Source organism: Trichosurus vulpecula, chromosome 3 (assembly GCF_011100635.1).
Source record: "Trichosurus vulpecula isolate mTriVul1 chromosome 3, mTriVul1.pri, whole genome shotgun sequence".
In the NCBI taxonomy this organism is placed as follows: domain Eukaryota; kingdom Metazoa; phylum Chordata; class Mammalia; order Diprotodontia; family Phalangeridae; genus Trichosurus; species Trichosurus vulpecula.
In genome coordinates this window covers 41,636,635-41,657,111 of record NC_050575.1, presented here as the reverse complement: position 1 = coordinate 41,657,111, position 20,477 = coordinate 41,636,635, and the positions used below count along the sequence as shown (strand labels likewise).

General features: G+C 36.7%; 1 protein-coding gene across 1 annotated transcript in view; it reads right to left on the bottom strand.

Annotated features, from left to right (window-relative positions):
• The window catches only part of TMX1 (thioredoxin related transmembrane protein 1), a 43,439-nt gene extending 24,367 nt beyond the window's left edge, over positions 1-19,072 (bottom strand). The window contains exon 1 of the mRNA XM_036751803.1: positions 18,793-19,072. Coding sequence (XP_036607698.1) covers positions 18,793-18,941 — 149 coding nt within the window. The 5' untranslated portion in view covers positions 18,942-19,072. The remainder of the gene's footprint in view (positions 1-18,792) is intronic.
• Between the last annotated feature and the right edge of the window lie 1,405 nt (positions 19,073-20,477).

Here is a 20,477-nt window from a genome sequence, read left to right as displayed (position 1 = left end):
TGGAATTCTGAAGCAAAGCTCAGACTTCACCACAGATCCACTTTGGGAGCATTAAAAGCTTACAGATTCCCAGCCTGAGCTGTCCCTGAGATTCTAGAATAATATAACACTCAATATCCCAAGAAGGAAACAACAGGATTCAATTGGGCAAAGCTAAGCCCTGACATTCCCTGAGAAGTGCACAGAGTCCTAACATAAAATCTACAATCAGGAAGTAGGCTGAAAAAAATGAGCAAAGAAAGAATCCCATAATAAAGAGCTATTATGGAGAAAAGGTCACTAAAGACACAAATCCAGAAGAGAATGACTCTAAAATATCTTCAAACAAAATGTTTAAAACACACACATACACACATACACACACGTACACATTCAATTAGAATTCCTAGAAAAGATGAATAAAAGAGTTAAAAATAATTTTTGAATGAAAAAGCCAGAGTGGGAAAAAAATCAGAAAGAAATGACAGTGACGAAAACTCGGTAAGAGAATTAATAGTACAAGAGGTACAAAACCTTACTAAACAGATTCCTTGAAAACTAGAATGGACCAAACAGAAGTTAATGACTCCACGAGATAAGAAATTGTTATAAAACAAAATAAAAAAAAATGAAAAAATATAAGAAAATGTGAGGTAGTTAAAACAACTGACTTGAAAAACAAAAGGAGAAATGATTTAAGAATTACTAAACTACCTAAAAGCCATTGCCAAAAAAAAAAACTAAAAGGAAAGAAAGGAAAAAAGAATTTGAGATATTATATTTCAAGAAATCATTAAATGAAACTGCCCAGATCTCTCAGAAGCACGGGGCAAAGTAAAAAAATTTTTTAAAAAAATCTATTGGTCATGTCCTGAAAGAAACTCCCAGGAATATTCAGCTAAATTTAGAGCTTCCAGGTCAAAACCAACAAACAACAATCAAAAAAGCTCCCCCAAAACAACTACTACTACTACAACAAAAACACCTCCCGCCCCACCCTACAAAGAGACAGAAATAAAGAATTCAAGTACCAAGGAACCACAGTCAATATCACAAAATATTTAGCAGTCAAGAAGGGAGAGCTTGGAGAATGATATTAGTGAGTGAAGATAAGAGATAGAACCTTACAACCAAGAATTTCTTACCCAGAAAAACTGAATATAAGCCTACAGGGGGGAAAAAAGGCCTTTTAATAAGCATTCCTGATGAAAAGATCAGAGCTGAGTAGAAATTCAAAGGAGACAAGAGAAAAATTTAAAGAATAATATGAGTGAGTAATCATAAGGGACAGAACAAGAATAACTGTTTATATTCTAGTATGGGTAGATGTAAGTGTCCCTACAAAATCCTAATATCCAATTCAATTCAATAAACACTTATTAAGCACATACTAAACATTAGGCACTGGGTTAAGTGCTGGGGATATAAAAAATGTCAAAAGATAGTCCCTGCCATCAATGCAAGGTTCAAAGACAGCTCCAAAAGACTCATGATGGAAAAAGCTATGCACAGCCAAAGAATTATGGAGTCTGAATGCAGATTGAGGCAAACTTTTTCTCTCTTTTTTTTCTTCTTTTTTTGGTTTTGTTTCTCCTTTCTCATGATTCATTCCATTGGTTATAATTCTTCTTTACAACTGGACTACTATAAAAATAACTTCAATGTGAAGGTATAAGTAGAACCTACGTTGGATTACATGCTGTCTTGGGGGACAAGGGGGAGGAGAGGGAGAGAGAGAAAATTTGGAACCCCAAAACTTGTGGAACTGAGTGTTGTAAACTAAAAATAAAAAATTAATTTATTAAAAAAAAAAAAGATAGTCCCTGCCCTCCAGATCAGAGAAAATAGTCCAGGTATCTATGAATTAGTATTGCAAAATTAAGGAAAATAAATTAACACTTGATGAAGCAGAGGACCCTCTGGATTCCCAAAAAGAGGATGAAACAACTGAAGAACGTACATAAATGGTTTAAAATAGAAAAATAAGAATTGTGAGAGCAAAATTTACAGCCTGCACAGCAGAAAAAAAAACTGGCAGAACAGAAAAACTTGGATGAAACAAAAGATGGAATAATTGATTGGGAATACAAATACATAGAAGGGAGAGATGATCGGGGCAAAAAATAACATTAAAAGAAGGCATGATATCCATAAAAGCAAAACATACTGTTTTCAAAAACAGGATGTAGAGAGACAACAAAAGGATTGATCACAGGTCTTCGAGAAGAACACAAAACCAAAATGCAAGAAATAATGTGAGAAGCTGCCCAGAATTTCTAACACAGAAAGCAACATACAAAATGAAAGAATTTACAGATTATGTCCAGGATTAGAGGAACAAAACCAAACAAAACATGCTACATGTTCCAAGGACATTGGCAAACAACGCAGTCTGCAAATGACCAGAAGAACATTAGCTATAAAGGAAAGCAAATAGGATAGAGAGAATATACAAGGAATAATCATAATTGTGATGTGAATGGGGTAAACTCACTCTTAAAACAAAAAAGGATAGTAGAATTACAAAACAGAATGTAAAAATGTTTAAGTTTAGATATTTTGTTTCTTATATCACCATAGTTATCCCAAATATCATTTCCTCTCCATTTCCTTAAAAGCCATACCATATGACAAATAATACTGTGTCAGAGAGGGAAAAAATATCAGCGCAATTGATAAATATGTTGAAAAAGTCTGAAAACACGTACAATGTATAACTCTTACGGACCCCCCTACTTCCACAAAAGAGTAGATTTGGGGTGCCTTCTCATATGTCTTCATTTGAGTCCTGCTTATTCTTTATAATATCACACTTACTCTTGGTTTTGTAAAGTACCATTCTTTTCATTTACATTGTTGTAGTTATCATGTAGATTGTTTCTTTGCTCTGCTTAGTTTACTCTGCATCAGTTCATAAAGGTTTTTCCATGCTTCTTTGTATTCATCCCACGCATCATTTCTTACAACACAGTCCATTACGTTCATGTAGCACAACTTATTTGGCAACTTTCCAATTGACTTACTTTGTTTCCAATTCTTATCTATCACAAAAAGTGCGGGTACAAATATCGTGGCGTATATAGGGGCTTTCTTCTTATTGATGGCTTATGGGGGTATATTCCCAGTAACCACCGACCACCACCCACAAGTTTCTCTTTCCCAGTTGGTTTCCTTTTTCTCCCTGAAGTTCCCTCTTCTAGAAGCTAGAAATCACATCAGTTGATCTGTGGGCCCCTTAAAGTAGCATTTCTTGTTTCAAAATATAACAGAAGCAAAGCAAGGACTTCTGGGGTAGGATTAAGAAAGCCTAAACTAATCAGGTTACCTAACTTGTCCAATAAAATTATGTTCAAAACAAGTTTCTATAATTTTTTTTTTAATTCTTCTTTTCTGTTATAAAAATCAGCTCTGTAAATCGCTCAAAGTCTCTGAACTCTGAATAGTCTGTTGACCTGGTTTAATATGCAAATGCTAGCTTTCCAAATTTCATCATTTATACTCAGAAATTTTGTGCCTCAGTTTTCCTTTATTTCAGATAAATAATTTTTGCCGTGTGTAAATAAGTTTATAGATCTTGTATATAAAACCCTTATCAGAAAAATGTGATAAAGTTTTTTTTCCTACCTGACTGATGGGGTGGTGGGACCTAGACCCCAAAAAGCCCTAAGACCATGTCTAGGTAACCCAGCCTCCCTCCCCATCTCCCACCATGAGAAAATTATCTCCTTGTTACAGACACAGACAGAGGTGACCGTGTAATATTAATCTCAGATAAAAGCTATCTCAGAGATGCTTCCCCCAAGGACTCTTTCTCTGGTGCCTGCCCAAGAACTATGCTCTGGTAACCTTGCTGCCTCAACAAGTTTACCTCTGTTGACTCCCTGAGTTTTCCCATCCAGTCCAGCAGCCCAACATCTGGACCACTCCCTAATCCTGCCCCGTGTCACCTAATTAGCATATTTGGCATCTTTTCACTTTAACATCACTCCTATCAGGTTGCAGGTTTCCTAAGAACTCTCACCCTCTTCTATGGGAATCACAATAAACTTTGCCACTTGACTGCAAGACAGTTTGAGAGTGTGAATTCATTCCAGGCAACTCTGCCTTGTTCCCTGACATTCTGGGAGTCCCAGCACTCCCAAACTGCATCATGATGCTCATCCTAGATGAATTAATGTCTCTACAGAAGCTTTTCTGATATTATCAAAGCTAATTATTTTATCTTTTGTAACTGTGTCTATCTCTTGTTTAGTTAAGGCTACATCTCCTACCCATGGCTGTAAAGGCTTTTTCTCATCTAATTTTTTTATAGTATAACCTTTAATATTAAAATTGTGTATGTACTTAGAAAGTTTTATAGAATGTGGCGTAAGATGTTGACTTAAGCCTAATTTCTGCCAGATTGCTTTCACATTTTCTCAGAATTTTTTTAATCGAAATCCCCTGGTAATTCATGTTTCCCGCTTTATCAAACAATGGGATATTCAGTTCTAATAATTCTAAATCTCTCTTGTCTAGTCTGTTCCACTGATTTCTCTCTCAATTCTCTAACAAAAATACCAAATGTTTTGACGACTGCTGCTTTATAATGTATGCTGAAGTCTGAAAGTATAATGCCCCCTTCATCCCTACTTCATCATTTCCCTTGATACTCCACATTTTTAATTTTTCCACATGGTTTGTTGTTATTTTACCAAGTTTGGTCATTTGATTGGTACAGCATCAAAAATGTTATTTTTGGAAGTATTATCATGTTTACTGTATTTGCACGGCTTAGCAATGAGCTCAGCTGAGTGCTTCTGTAGTACCATCGTCATTCTGCCTCCAGAAGACATATTCATTAGTGCACCTTTTCACCTAAAAGTCTTGACTTTCTCCAGTTTCACAGAGCAGCACGTGGATAGAAACAGAACTTTAAAAAGTTAGACACAATAGAGTTCTCAAAGTTACTGAATTCAAATGGAAAGAATATACATATTTCTGTTATTAGTTTGTGTTGATTTATTTATGTTCAAGGTCTTCTTCGTGAGTTTTCTTCTTCCTGAAATCTTTGGTAATTTCAGTCTTTCCCCCCACCCCCTTTATTTTCCCTAACATTTACTTTCTTACTACCTCCCCTCTGTGATTTCCTTGGGAGCTGGATTTCAAAGTATCTCAGCTTCCTCCCATGCTGGGTAATTCAAGGTTTTTACAAGCCTAGGTCTGTGCCCCAACTAACTCTTAGGTGGTCAGAAATGGCCTGACCTGGATGTTGTGCTTTCTCCCTCAGGTCTGATGGATGCTGCACAGCACCCCTACATACAAAGTGTCCTCCCTCTGTTTCTTGGTACTTTGGCCAAACAATAGCAGTTCAGAGCTTTGCAGAGCTGGTGCTACATAGCTGTCTGCCCTGGCACTGGCTCTGCTGGTGTTACAGGACTGTTACGCTGGCTCAGGGTCTACTGGTACTATAAACTTATATGCCCCCAGGCACTCACAGTTCAGAGCTTTGCAAAGGGTATTGTTATAGGGTAATATCCCCAAATCAAACCACCACCACCACCAGCTGTGGCCACCTGGTTGTTGTATCCAGGGAAAACTCCCAAAGACTAGAACCAGTACTATGGCACTGAGAAGAAGAAAGGTGGACCAGAAAGTGGGGGTCCGTTTCATTGCAAGCCTGTGTCAGGTCCTTGGATCAGCTACTGCAGTATCACTTCTGACAGAATGGGAGGTGGGGAAGGGAGGCTGAGTAAATTTAAGGTCAGGGAATATGGGTTCATGGGTTTGGGGTTTTACTGTTGTTGTTTTAACCTTCTTTTGGATTCTGGGTGTTCTACACAACAGAGACAGTTGAAGTAGTTTTATCTTTGGCACATAATTTCTGTTTTGGAGAAGACTGAGAGGTTGTGGGGATCAAAGGAACTGTCTAGTTCTTTATCTCACTGCTCATATGCCTCCATGAACATGTTGTTTACAAAAAATACACTTGAAACAAAAAAGTCTCAAAATATTTTAAAAGGGGGCTGTGCCAAAATCTATTATGTTTTATGTTAAGCAAAAAAAAAAGGAAGGGTTAGCAATAATGATCTCAGAATAAGCAAAAAGAGACTTAATTGGAAGGGCTTAAAAAGGAAAGCTAAGTTCTGCTAAAGATAAGATAGGAAAGGAATATCAATACTAAACATACATGCCCCAAAAGCCAATCATAGCATTGAGTGGGACAGTGAGGACCTCTCATGAAATCTAAATCTCAACCTTTCTGTAAATTGAATGGGATCAGCATGGCTCAGGGCCTCTGACTGACAGCTAGGCCCAAGTCTGGAGTTACTATGAAATCGCCTGACTTATAGGGATCCAGAACTTAAGAGCAGCCGGACCTACTTCCTCCCCACTACCACCTCAGCACCAGCCTCGTCAAATAAGGATAAAGATGTTTATGAGCTTGCATTGGCTAAACTAGCACTTCCCTGTTCCTGGATTAGATTTCTCTGAGAATATACAGCCAAACCCTCAGCCAATGAGAGTGAAGGTCAGTGGTGGGAGGAGGATGGAATGCGCTAAGGTATATAATCACGCTTTACTTCCTGTACTGCACCTCTCCTACTAGCTCACTGCTGGTGGTGATGACACCCTTTCTCTCAAGAGCATAATAAAGAAGTTCTCTGTTTCTACCTTGAGAGACCTCTGACTCTTTTAATTAATTGCTGGTGGGTGGTCTCACCCCACACAGCATCTATATACTTTAAGGGAAATTTAAAGGAGTTACAGGGAGAAGCAGATAATAAAAGCACAATAGTGAGAGACCTTAATTTACCTTTAAAAACTAGACAAATTTAACAAACAAATGAACAAAAAAAGTTAAAGATCAAATAGAATTTTTTAAAAGTTAAGACATGATAGAGTTCTCAAAGTTACCTAATTCAAATGGAAAGAGTATACATATTTCTTGGCTGTGCACAGAACATGACTTTATTAGGTCATAAAAAACCTCACAAACAAATGCAAAAAATAAAAATGTTACACATCTTTTGCAGACCACGATGTAATAAAAAATATTCAGTAAGGGATCATTGAGAAAATAATTAAAACTAATTAGAGACTAGATAATTGAATCCAAAAGAACAAATTCAGAATTCTGCCAAGAGTGCTGCCTTGAAAAGTTTCATTAAATACTTCAATAAAACAAAGATTTACAGAATCAAAAAAATATGTCAACTGTGAATTCAGTTTAACAAAGGGCAGCAATACCACAAAGAAACCAAAACATAACTGTAACCTCACTAAAATACTACTCCATATGAAGCCATGAATGTATGAAGCAAGACAGTTCAGAGGCCTATTATAATTTAATACTAAAAGTAAGTTTTACTTCTAAGGTAGTTCCAGAGGATAGATATTAAAGACACCTATCCCATTTGCTCAAAGGTTACCAATGAGCTCTTAACCACTAAATTAGATGGTAATACGTAATTTCTTATTTGATGTGACTTTTTTTCCTTTAAAAAAAGTTACTTTTTTTTTTGGTATTGATGTTATTCCTGAAAGACTTCCACCCCCTTTCTCCTGAATATTCTTCCCTTTGTAACAAAGCACAGTCAAACAAAGATCAATACATTTGTCAGACGACAACACATCTCTTATTCTCTAAAAATATACAGGTAGAATACATGCTTCACTATCAGTTCTCTGGTTATGACTCATCACTGCTTCTCCCTTCCATCTGAGTTACACACATATAGTTTCTACCTACAGGTTTATGAACTTTAAAAATGCCTTCATCTGATCATAACCTTCCATCCTTCCATTTTTCCCTGTGCCTTATCACTCCTAACCTTATTCTCTGTCCTCACAGTGACCTCCAAGTCCTCTACCCTCAGTCTATTCCCCAGCTATTACTTTTACACTAGTCATACCCCCATCTTAACCTTTTAATGAACTACTGTAGAGTTCAACTCTGTACTATCTAAACTATAAGCTACATGCTAGAATTCCTTGCCCCCTTGTCCTATTGTTAACCATACCTTATCAAACTTCCACCTTGGATTATTCCTACCATTTTTGCACTTCTGCTCCTATCCACATGTTGCTACATGAAGCTGAGCTCTCCCAACATTACCCTCCAAACAACTTTAAAATAATGCCTCAAATCAACAGCGGAACGGCAGAGCCAAACCAAAGGTCAGTGAGACATTCTCCCAACCCAAGACAATTTAGGTGATTGGAACAAGAGCTCTATGTCATAGAGGACAAGGCTGTGGATAAAACACCAGTCATCAGACTAGGTGGTTGTGATAGAAAGCAACAGCAGCCCTGGGAGCTCTTAAGCAAAGATGATGAGGCTACCTGGACAACTGGTCAGAAAGATATTTCAAGATACCCCTGTGCTAGCACTAGATGCAGGACCAGATGCTGTTTGGCAATTCCATTGCCTATTGTTGTTGTGTTTGTCCTTCATTCTCAAAGAGGACAATGACATCAGGCAAATGATGACAGCTGACTTTGATCTGAGTGAGAGAGGGTTGTGTAAGGACACCAGTCTCACTTTCTCCTCCAGAGCCATCTGGGTCCAGTGCCCTGATATTCACCAGGATGATTGGAGATGACCCAGGATGCATTGGGACACCCTGGTCCTTTCAGCCTAAGGTCTTTTCATGTTCTCGCTTTTAGTGAGGTAAGGTCCATTTAGTGAATAGGCCTCTTTAAGAAGTTAATCAAGAGATGGCCCCTTTAATCAAAACTCAGAAAAAAAGTGCACTTCAAAAAGGTTAAAATGATTACCCATCTTATATGGGAAGATGATTTATCTTCTAAGAACTATATCATTATTATGGCAATTAAAAGGATGTAGGAATGGGTTCATTATGTTGAAATGATGTAAAACAAAATGGATAAGTGAGAAAGACGGATGCCCTAGAAGAATGACAAAGGCATAGGAAGAATGAGGAAAAAATTATTTTACTGAAAAGACACACAGAAGGAAGAATTTTTACACTGGAGTGGAAAACGGTAGGGTGATGGGGGGGGGGGAAGGCGCGGCACGCAACACTTGAACCTCACAACTAACAAAAAGGAAAATAGACAGCTATAAATAGAGAGAAAGGAAATAATATAAAGTGGGTGGGAGGTAATAAAAGGGCAGAAAAAAAGAAGACAGAGGTCAGAGGCAAAACAATGTTAAAAGAGGAACAGGATAAAGACAGAGAGAAAGATAAATAGAAGAAAATAGAAAGGAGGGAAATGTACGCTTGGTAATCATAATGTGAACGGAAGGAACTAACCCATAAAATGGACGAGGATGGCAGAAAGGGTTAGAAATCAGAATCCAACAATACGCTGTATATAAGAAACACATTACAGAGAGAAACTCTGTTAAAATAACAGGATGAAGCAGAATCTATTATGCCTTAGCTGAAGTAAAAAAAAAATTAGCAGGAGTAGCAATCATGATCTCAGACAAAGCAAAAGTAAAAACAGACCTGACTAAAAGGGATAAGCAGGGAAACTACATCTTGCTAAAAGAAACCACAGATAATGAATAATATCAATACCAAACATATATGCACCAAATTGCACAGATCCAAATTCTTAAAGGAAAAAAGTAAATTAATTGCAGGAGAAAATAGCGAAACTATAATAGTTAGGCACCCTCAACTTTCCCCTCTCAGAGCTAGATAAATCTAAACAAAAACTTAATAATAAAGAAGTCAAGGAGATGACAGAATCTTAGAAAAGTTACAATATGATAGGCTTTGGAGAAAACTGAAAGGGAATAGAAAGGAATGTACCTTTTTATCAACTGTACATGGTACCTTCAAAAAAACAACCATTTGTTAGGCACAACAAAATGCAGAAAAGCAGAAATAACTAAATTTACCCTTTTCAGCCCATAATACAAAAAAAAAATTACATTTAAAAAAGGGACATGGAAGCATAGTCTCAAAGCTAATTGGAAACTAAATAATCTAATATGAAAGAATGAGTGGGTGAAAGAACAAATCATAGAAACAATTATTTCATTAAAAAGAATGACAACAATGAAACAATGTTTCAAAATTTGTGGGATGCATCCAAATTACTATGTAGGAGAAAATTTACATCTCTAAGTGTGTACATCAATAAAAGAGAGAAAGAAAGGTTCAATGAAGTGGCCATGCAACTAATAAAAATTAGACAAAGAACAAATCAAAAATGTCCAACTAAACACTAAAATGGAAATCTAAAATTGACTTAAAAACAAATACTAATATAAAAAATGAAAACAGTGACTACACCCACCAATGAAAATGAAATTAAAGCAATTAATAAGTTATTTTGCCCAGATGAATGCCAATAAAACTCATAATCTAAATGAAATGGATGAATATTTACAGAAAAATAAACTGCCCAGATTAACAGAAGAGGAGAATAACCCTATCTTAGAAAAAAAATTGAACAGCATCAATGAGCTTCCTAAGAAAAAATCCCCTGACCAGATAGATTCTCAAGTGAATTCTAACAAACATTTAAGGAACAATTAATCCCAATATGATATAAACTGTTAGAAAAAAAAATAGGCAAAGAAGGAGTCCTATCAAATTCCTTTCATAACACAAACACAGTTCTGAAACCTAAACCAGGAAGAGCAAAAACAAAAAAAGAAAAACTATAAACCAATTTCCTTGAAGAATATGGATGTAATAATTTTAAATAAAATACTAGCATGGAGATTACAGGAATACATTACAAAAATCTTAAACTATAACCAGGTTAGATTTATAGCAGGATTACAGGGCTGGTTCAATATTAAGAAAACCATCAGCATAACTGACCATAACAATATAAAAATAAAAACAAAAATCATATGGTTATATTAATAGATGCAGAAAAAGTTTTTGACAAAATGTAACACCCATTACTATTAAAAACACTAAGAAGCATAAGAATAAATGGAACCTTTCTTAAAATGATAACTAGTATCTATCTGAAATCAAGAGTAAGCATTATTTGTAAAGGAGATAAACTTGAAGCCTTCCCAATATGACCAGAGGTGAAGCAAAGATGTTCATTATCACCACTATTATTCAATATTGCAGTAGAAATACTAGCTATAGCAATATGGCAAGAAAAAAGAAATTCAAGAAATAAAATAGACAGTAAGGAAACAAACTATGATGGACTATTAGAGAACCCTAGAGAATCAACTAAAAAACTACCTAAAACAGTTAACAACTTCGATAAAGTTCCAGGATATAAAATAAACCCACAGAAGTCATCAGTAGTTCTATATACCACCAAAAAAGTCCATAAGCAAAACACAGAAAGAGAAATTCCATTAAAAATAACTGCAGACAATATAAACTATTTGGGGATTTACCTGCTGAGACAAGCCTAGGGATTATATAAACACAATTACAAAACACTTCATATAAATATAGACAGATATAATGAACTGGAGAAATATCAATTGTTCATGGGTAGGCCAAGCAAATATAATAAAAATGACAATCCTGTCTGTTAATTTTTACCACTTTGTGCCACACCAAACAAACTACCAAAAATTATTTTACAGAGCTAGGAAAAATAACAAAATTCACTAAAAGATCAAAAGGTCAAGAATATCAAGAGAATCAATGAAATAAACTGAAGGAAGGTGGCCTAGTCTTACTATGTATTAAACTGTATTATAAAGAAATAACCATCAAAATAATCTGGTACTGGTTAAGAAATAAAGTGATGGATCAGTGGAACAGATTAGGTACAAAAGACACAGTAGTATAAAATTACTATAGTAATCTAGCGTTTAATAAATCCAAAGATCCAAGATTTTGGTACAGAGACTCACTATTTGACAAAAACTGGAAAAACAGAAAAAGAGTTTGGGAGAAATTAGGTATAGACCAACATCTCATATGATATACCAAGACAGGCAAATGAATTAAAGGAGCATGCCCGTTAGATCTATAGAGAAGCGAAAAATTTATGACCAAAACAAAAGATAGAGAGCATTGCAAGATGTAAAATGGATAATTTTATAATATTAAATTAAAAAGGAGGAGGTCAATGGAGCTAGGATTAAAACCTAGAATCACCTACCCACCAAAACTGAGTATCATGTTCCAAGGCAAAATATGGAGTTTCAATAAAATAGAGGACTTTCAAGCTTTCTCAGTGAAAAGACCAGAACTGAATAGAAAATTTGACTTTCAAACACAAGAATCAAGAGAAGCATGAAAAGGTAATCAAGAAACGGAAATTGCAAGGGACTTACTAAAGTTGAACTGTTTTGTTTACATTCCTACATGGAAAGATGATGAGTATGATTCATGAGACCTCAGTATTAGGGTAGTTGAAGGGAATATGCATATATATATATATATATATATGTTTTTGTATATATATAAGTGAATGTGTATGTATGTATATATCTATGTGTATATGTATGTATGTGTATGTATGTGTATATATATGTGTTTATGTATGTGTGTATATATATATATATATATATATATGTAAAAGAGAGAGAGCAGACACAGGGTGAGTTGAAGATGAAGGGAAGATATCTAAAAGAAATAAAATGAAATTAAGGGATGAGAGAGTAACATATTGAGAGAGGGAGATAGGGAGAGATAGAATGGGGTGGATTATCTCGCATAAAGGTGGCAAGAGGAAGCAGTTCTATGGGAGGAGGGGAGAGGGCAGGTGAGGGGGGAATAAATGAACCTTGCTCTCATCAGATTTGGCCTGAGGGGGAATACCATACATACTCAGTTGGGTATCTTACCCCACAGGAAAGAAGAGGGAGGAAGATAAAAAAAAAAAATAAAAGGCGGGGGGTTGATACAAACACTTTAAATTAAAAAGGATTTGCAGAAACAAAACCAATGCAGCCAAGATTAGAAGGAAAGCAGAAACATGGGAAATGATTTTTACAGTCACTGTCTCTGGTAAAGGCTTCCTTTCTCACAGTGAAATGAGTCGAATTTACAGGAATACAAGTCATTCTCCAACTGATAAATTGTCAAAGATTATGAACAGGTGGTTTTCAGACAAAAAAATCAAAGCTATCTCTTGTCATATGAAAAAATGCTCTAAACCACTACTGATTAGAGAAGTACAAATTATACCAGTTCTGAGGTACCACTTCACACCTATCTGATTAGTTAATATACAGGAAAGGAAAATGACAAATGCTGAAGAGGATGCGGAAAATTTGGGACACTAATGCACTGTTGGTGGAGTTGTGAACTGGTCCAATCATAATCCCATAGAAATGTTTTTAAAAAGGAAAAACCTATTCGTACAAAAATATTTATAGCAGCTATTTTTATGGTGGCAAAGAACTGGAAATTAAAGGGATGGACATCAACTGGGGAATGGCTGAACAAATTGTGGTATATGATTATAATTGAATACTAATGTGTTATACGAAATGACAAGCAGGTTGATGTCAGAAAAACCTGGATTTATATGAACTGATCCAAAAGAAAATGAGCAGAGCCAAGAGAACATCGTACACAGTAAAAGCAATAATGTATGATCAACTGTGAATGACTTATCTATTCTCAGAAATACAACAATCCAGGACAATTCCCAAGGACTCATGATGGAAAATGCTATCCACCTCCAAAGAAATATACTATTTTTCATTTTAATTTTTACAGGCTTTTTTTGGCCTGTATTTTCTTTCACATGACCAATATGGAAATATGCTTTGCATGATATACATATGTATAATCTATATCAAATTGCTTACCATATCAGGGAAGGGAAATGGGAGGTAGGGAGAAATTTTGAACTCAAAATTTTAAAAAATGAATGTTAAAAATTATTTTTACATGCAATTGGGAAAAATATTTTTTAAAAAGTAAGCAGATTGAAGGCAAGGATTATTTCATTATTTTAACTGTATCTAGCCCTGTATACACAATAGACACCTAATGAATGCATAGCATATTGTTGTATTATTTGTATACCTTTGTCCTTGAAAGATATTTTAAGATAATAAAACATTTAATAAATGTCTAAAATGTGCAATTCACTTTGCTATACACTAGCAAAGAGGAAAAATGATGTAGTTCCTACCCTTAACGAACTTAAAAATCTAGCTTTTGAAAAGTCACATACTTATAGTCCTTACCCCCAAATAGCTTAGTCTCATTTTTTTAATTTTTATATTCTTACTGCCTTATACATTTCAGAGGCCTAATACGTTTAATTCACCTTTCATTACTCTAGCTCATTCATTTTCCCCCATCCACCAAGTACATATTAAATAGACATTATATTACCAAAAGGATTCTACAAATCTAACTCTGCATACCTTCTCTGTCACAGAAAATAATGATTTTGGCTAGCTTTTTTTTCAACTTTTAACTTTTGCTGAACTAGAGTAAGCTAAATTAAGTATAAAATGCTTAATTAAAACTATGTAGATAAGAATTCGAAAACAAAAATGTATAAGAGTAATATAAAATACAGGCAAAGCACCTGTAATCAAGAATTGACAGTATTAATACTAGACCACTATTAGCTCTTCACATTTCCCTTTCATGGATTTTTTACATAGCTTTTTTTTCTTGCTTGTTTTACAGACTTCATTAACCATAGAACTCAATAATACCAAGAAATTCCAGTGGGCAGAGAGTGTCAAACAGGAAGGGACTGGATACTATTTACAGAAGTTCCAGAAATTCACTTTGATTCTAGAAGCTAGTTCAAAAGTTTGGGAGCCTATTAAAAATTTTCATCCTTCAAATTCTTATATTTTGATGACCACCAAAATCTGCCACTAGCAATTGTATGAGCTACATTATAAACAAACACAAAAAAATAATGTTAAAAAAGCATAACAAGTCTTGATTTGCTGAAGTCTCCTTTACCCAGCAAAGCTAATAATCTTTATTCAACCTCCTGGGATTGTCGTAAGAAAAACACTTTGTAAATAATAATTATATAATATTAATCATTCCAATTTGTTCTAAAATCACTTTACACCTCAAGCACTAATTCAGTCAATCAATGGCATTTATTAATGTGCCAGGCACTGTGTTAAGCACTGGAGTTACACAAAGAAAGGCAAAAGATAGTACCTACTTTCAAGAGGCTCAGTCTAATAGAGGATTCAACATGAAAGGAACTATGTAAAAACAAGATGTATTCAGGATAAATTGAAGACAATTAAAGGAGAGAAGGCATTAGGATTAAGGGGATTGGGAAAGTTTTCCTGTAGAAGTTGAGCTTTTAGTTAGAACTTAAAGGAAGGTAGGGAAACCAGGAGGTAAACATGAAGAGAAACAGAATTACAGGAATGGAAGAAAGCCAGCAAAAATACCCAGAGTTGGAAAACGTAGCATTTTGTATGAGGAACATCAAGGAGACCAGTGTCTTGTCACTAAATTTCAAAGTACATGGGAGCGAGTAAGATGTGAGAAGACTGGAAAGGTAGGCCATGACCACACATGATTTGGGTGTATATATCTAGACCGTTAGATAAGAGCTAGAAACACATATATGCACATACACACAATTAACTTAACTACTCTCATATCTACAAGAAAAGCAGACATCACAGTAAGGCAATGTGGTATAGTGAAAAAATAACTTGGGATCAGAGGACACAGCTTAGAGGGTGACTTTGTGTAAAGTCAAAACCACTAACTGTGAAATACACAAATCATGCATGCAGAGCATCCTAAAAGTATCACTTTTCTTGGTTTAATTTCTTATTCATTATCCCCCTCCCCAGTCTATCTGAGTACTTTCACCAAAGCTATACTCTTTACATAATTCCTCAACTGTGTCTGAATTGAAATGTTCTTTTCTCTTTTCCTTATGTTAAAAATTCTGTGGGCAGGCAATGCTCTCCAAACAGCATGGTACAGGAGACAGAGTACTGCCTGAAATCACAGTGTCCGAGTTCAAAAACCAAACTGGGGGCAGCTAGGTGATGTAATGACCTAGAGCACTGACCACAGAATCAGGAGGACCTGAGTTCAAATGCGAGCTCAAAAACTTGACACTTACTAGCTGTGTGACCCCAGGCAAGTCACTTAACCCTGACTGCCTTGCCAAAAAAACAAATCAAACTGACTTACGAAGAACAAATTAATGTCACCACAGAGAATAGATAGACAGATAAGAGAGATAAGTAGACTGAAGATTTTAGTATCCCCTGCTTCCTGAACTCTTCAAACAAAAAGTGGGAGGATTATTTGTTATAAATGTTGTAGAGTGGGTTCTTATTCATGTATGGCTTATGTTTGATGACTTCTAGGAGTCCCTTCTAACCACATACACATGTGTATGTATGTATGTGTATACATATACAAACATATAGTCTCTAACTATGCTTCCATAACAATCTATTTGTGTACATACATGGGATGGCAAAATCAGAGATTTAGAATAAAAAGGAGCTCAACTGCCCCATTTTACAGACAAGGAAACTGAGATGCTTAGATGTTAAGTGAATTACCCAGGGTCACACAGGTAGCAACTGACAAGGCCAGGATTCAAATTCAGATCCCATGACTCCAAATCAAGCTTTTTCTAAAGCATCTTTTTTTTAAACCTTGAATCCTCACTGTATACACACACATATATATGTATATACACATGTGCATATATATATATACACACATATATACATAAACACATATACACATTTATTTTTACTCTATTATAATATTCTATTTTATTCTACACAGACTATAGCTGTATAACACACGCATTGACTATATATACATACATATGGGTGAGAGAGAGAGAGAGAGAGCAAAGAGAGAACAAACAAATTATGTTCAGTTCTTGGTACCACAATTTTAAGAAAGACACTGATAAGCTGGAATATTCAGAGAAGAGCAACCAAGAGAGTGAAGCGTCTAGAGTCCATGGCATATAAGGATATGTTGTAGGAAATGGGGATGTTTAGCCTAGAGAAGAAAAGACTGAGGGAGAATGATGTAATAACAGTCTTCAAATGTTTGAAGCACAATCAAAGAGGAAGGGGGCTTGTTTTCCATGGCCCCAGAAGGCAGAACCAGGTGCAACTTAAGGAATATGTAGGGAGGCAAATTTAGGCTTGATATTAGGAAAAACCTTCCTAACAAAGCTGTTCAGGAAAACAACATACACAGTGACTACAACAATATAACCAAGAAGAAAAACCAAAAAACACCAAAGCACTTTGTATAATGATCAAGCTTGTTCTCAAAGACAGGACTGTGAATGACATACAATGCATATATATACTTCCAGTCTCAGCTGACGTTAGATTTCCTGGGCTGTTTTTCCCCATTTTGGGTTTTTTTTTGGTTGGGTTTTGGGTTTCTTTTTGGTACAAGATGACAGAGAAAGAGGAAACGTTTGGAAATAAAGGTGTTATAAAAACAACAGATAGTAATAAAAATGTAAAAATAAAATAGAACTGTCCAAAATTGTAGTGAGTTACCCCTCAGTGGGGAGATCTCCAAACAGAAGCTAGATTATCAACTTTTAGGTTTGATGTAAGGAGCTCCTTTCGGATATGCAGGCAGCTAGCAGGCTCAGTAAATAGAGCACTGGGTCTGGAGTCAGGAAGACCTGAGTTCAAATCAGACCTCAAACACTTACGAGCCGTGTAAAATGGTCACGTAAAAGGGTTTGCTTTAATCCACTGGAGAAGGAAACAGCAAACCGCTCCATTATCTTTTCCAAGAAGACCCCACTGGGTTACAAAAAGTTGGACAAATGGCCACTCTTCTAGATTTCTTCTAACTCTAACTGGATATTGAAGATAATTTCATAAAATCTAAAGCCTTCTTACGTGGTTCTACATGAATAAAAACACAAGGTGTCAAAAAATTTTTAACTTGGAATAAACTTTTTTTTAAAAAAATCTATCACTTGGTCATGTCACTTAACCTCAGAGCCTCAGTTTCCTATTCTGTAAAATAAAAGAACTGCCCTTGATGACCTCTTGTAGCTCAAAATATTTATGATGTATCATTACCGGCTCCCAAAAACATCACAGATGTTTTTTTAGAAAAGAGGTCCACAGCCTCTATTCACCTTGACCTTCTAATCCTACTTAAAGCCCAGAAACCACAACTTGGTACATTTCACTGAATTCCCTTAGAGAGCTATCCTAAGTAAACCTCAGTTTCTTAACTGCTCCGCCTCCTACAATCTACTCCTCTAAGAGGCAGAGACTAACACAGAGAAATAGAGTTTTACCTTTACTGAACATCTATTGTTAACGGGCGCTGTATGGCGAATCGACTTACTCAACACAACAGCAAATACCACAAAATAAAAATATGCTACAGTGACAATCAACAGACTTTTTATCTATGGTTAAAAATGGGTTCAACGGAAGAAAAAACCACAAGAGTGGAAGGAGAGGGAACTGGCCGCAACTTCTATCAGAGGAGACCTCGGTGCCTCCGGTTCATCGTTTATTGTAAAGTGCAAATACCTCATGCTTAGGAAATTATGTTTAAAAAAAAAAAGGAACTTTATCAGACCCCAAGAAATCAAAATGCGCCTCCGGAACAGGACCGCAGTAGAAAGAAAACTAAGAAATCGGGCCGAGGGCTGGGGGCGGCCCAAGCGCGAGAAGGCGGCTCTGGAGGCATGGGGGCTTCCTCTAAGGCAAGTTGGTGAGAAAGTAAAACAGGTTCCCCAAATCGAAAGGAGTCAAAGTTTGAGAATGAGGGGTGGGGAGAAAGCCAAGGGAAGGCAGCGAGCCAAAGACGACCCTCGGAGCCCGGGAGGCGGAGGTGCGGAGGGGGAGCCTCGGGAGGTCACCGAGAGCGAGCATGAAGACGAGCCCAAGGGGCAGAGGAGCCCAGGGATTACCGCTCCCACACTCACAATTCAATCATCCACTCCCCTTCCAGCACTTCTTTCCAGTTCTTGTCCGTGATGGTCCTCACGTGTCTCCATAGTCCTTGGATCCCCGGAGTCCCACACAACAGCAGCAATACTACTGAGGTTAGCAGAGAACTCCCGGACGGCGCCATTTTTGCTACGGTGCACCCCACCAGGAGCAACAGTTAGCGTCGTATTCCCCACCTCCACCCCTAGGGCCCGCTGCTCACTGCGCATGACTGCACCAAATACTCTAGGGAAGCCGCCAACCTAGCATCAGTGCGCAAGACTGAGGCGCCTGCGCGGTGACTTCTCCCTGGGCGGAGCCTGTTGGCCCTGGTGCGCAGAACAGACTCGCTGCTGGCGGGATCTCATTGGTATTTTGTAAACGTAAAGGGAAGAGAGGGAGGAGAATGGTCGTAGGGACTAACCTTTGAGAAAAACTGAATTGTAGTTCACTGTTCTACTCCCGCCAAAAATAATCAAAGCCCTTTCTCAAGTATTAAGGTACTTTGTTAATATTAATTAATATTACTTTATGTTAACTCAGTCCCCCCCTCCCCCACCAGAGGTCCTGAAAGGTATAAAGAAGAGGAAGCAAACAAAACTCAGCAATTTGAAAGGCCACGTTTTAGGGATATTTATATGCTAGAAAGCATCCAGAAGAGGGCAGTCAGAGGTGTAATACCTCCTCTAAGCCTACCAACCTCTACTTGAATTGGCAATGGAATGATAAATGATGATGACCACATTAAATAGTGCTTACTATTTGCCAAATAGTACTGTGCTAGGCACTCTGTATTATTTCATTTGAGACTCACAATTCTGGAAGTTAAGGTGGTATTATCTCAATTTTACAGATGGGGAAGCTGAGGCAAATGGAGGTTAAGTGATTTGCCCAAGTGTCTGAGATCAAATTTTAACTCAAGCCTTCCTGACTCCAGCCCCAGCACTCTATCCACCATGCCACCTAATTGCCTCTTAATGAGGAAAGATTACCTCAGGTTCAATGCGCTCTATGGATGCACTCTATGGATTCCACTAGCTCATCGGTCCTCTGATACTTTTGCCATCAATAGCCAGCCAGAGGAAATAATGAGTTCAAAGCAATGACATTTACTGAAATGGAATAATATGAACTATAGGAAACAAAACATCCAATCTCTATAAGCCTAGGGCATATTCTCACATAAATACACAAAGTGTCAATAGGAAGAACAGATACTGGTAGATAGCTTGCAAGTAAAAGGCATACCTTTAATGCCTTAGGAAGCATTGCTAATAATATGGCACTAGGTGATGGAATTCCAGCTGTGCTATTTAAAACCCTAAAAGATGATGTTTTTAAAGTGCCACGCTCAACAGGCCAGCAAATTTGGAAAATTCAACAGAGGCCACTGGATTGGAAAAGATCAGTTTACATCCCAATCCTAAAGAAGGGCAATGTCAAGGAATATTCAAATCACTGAACAATTGCACTCATTTCACAGGCTAGCAAGGTTACGCTTAAGATTCTGCAAGCTAGGCTTCAGCAATACATGAACCAAGAACTACCAGAAGAGCAGGATGGTTTTTGAAGAGGCAGAGGAACTAGAGATCAAATTGCCTGTTATGCCAGGGTCTCTAGGGCTGGTGGCTTGCTTGCTGCGCTGGAGTTAGATTTTACTTAGTTTTTGTACTAAGTTGAT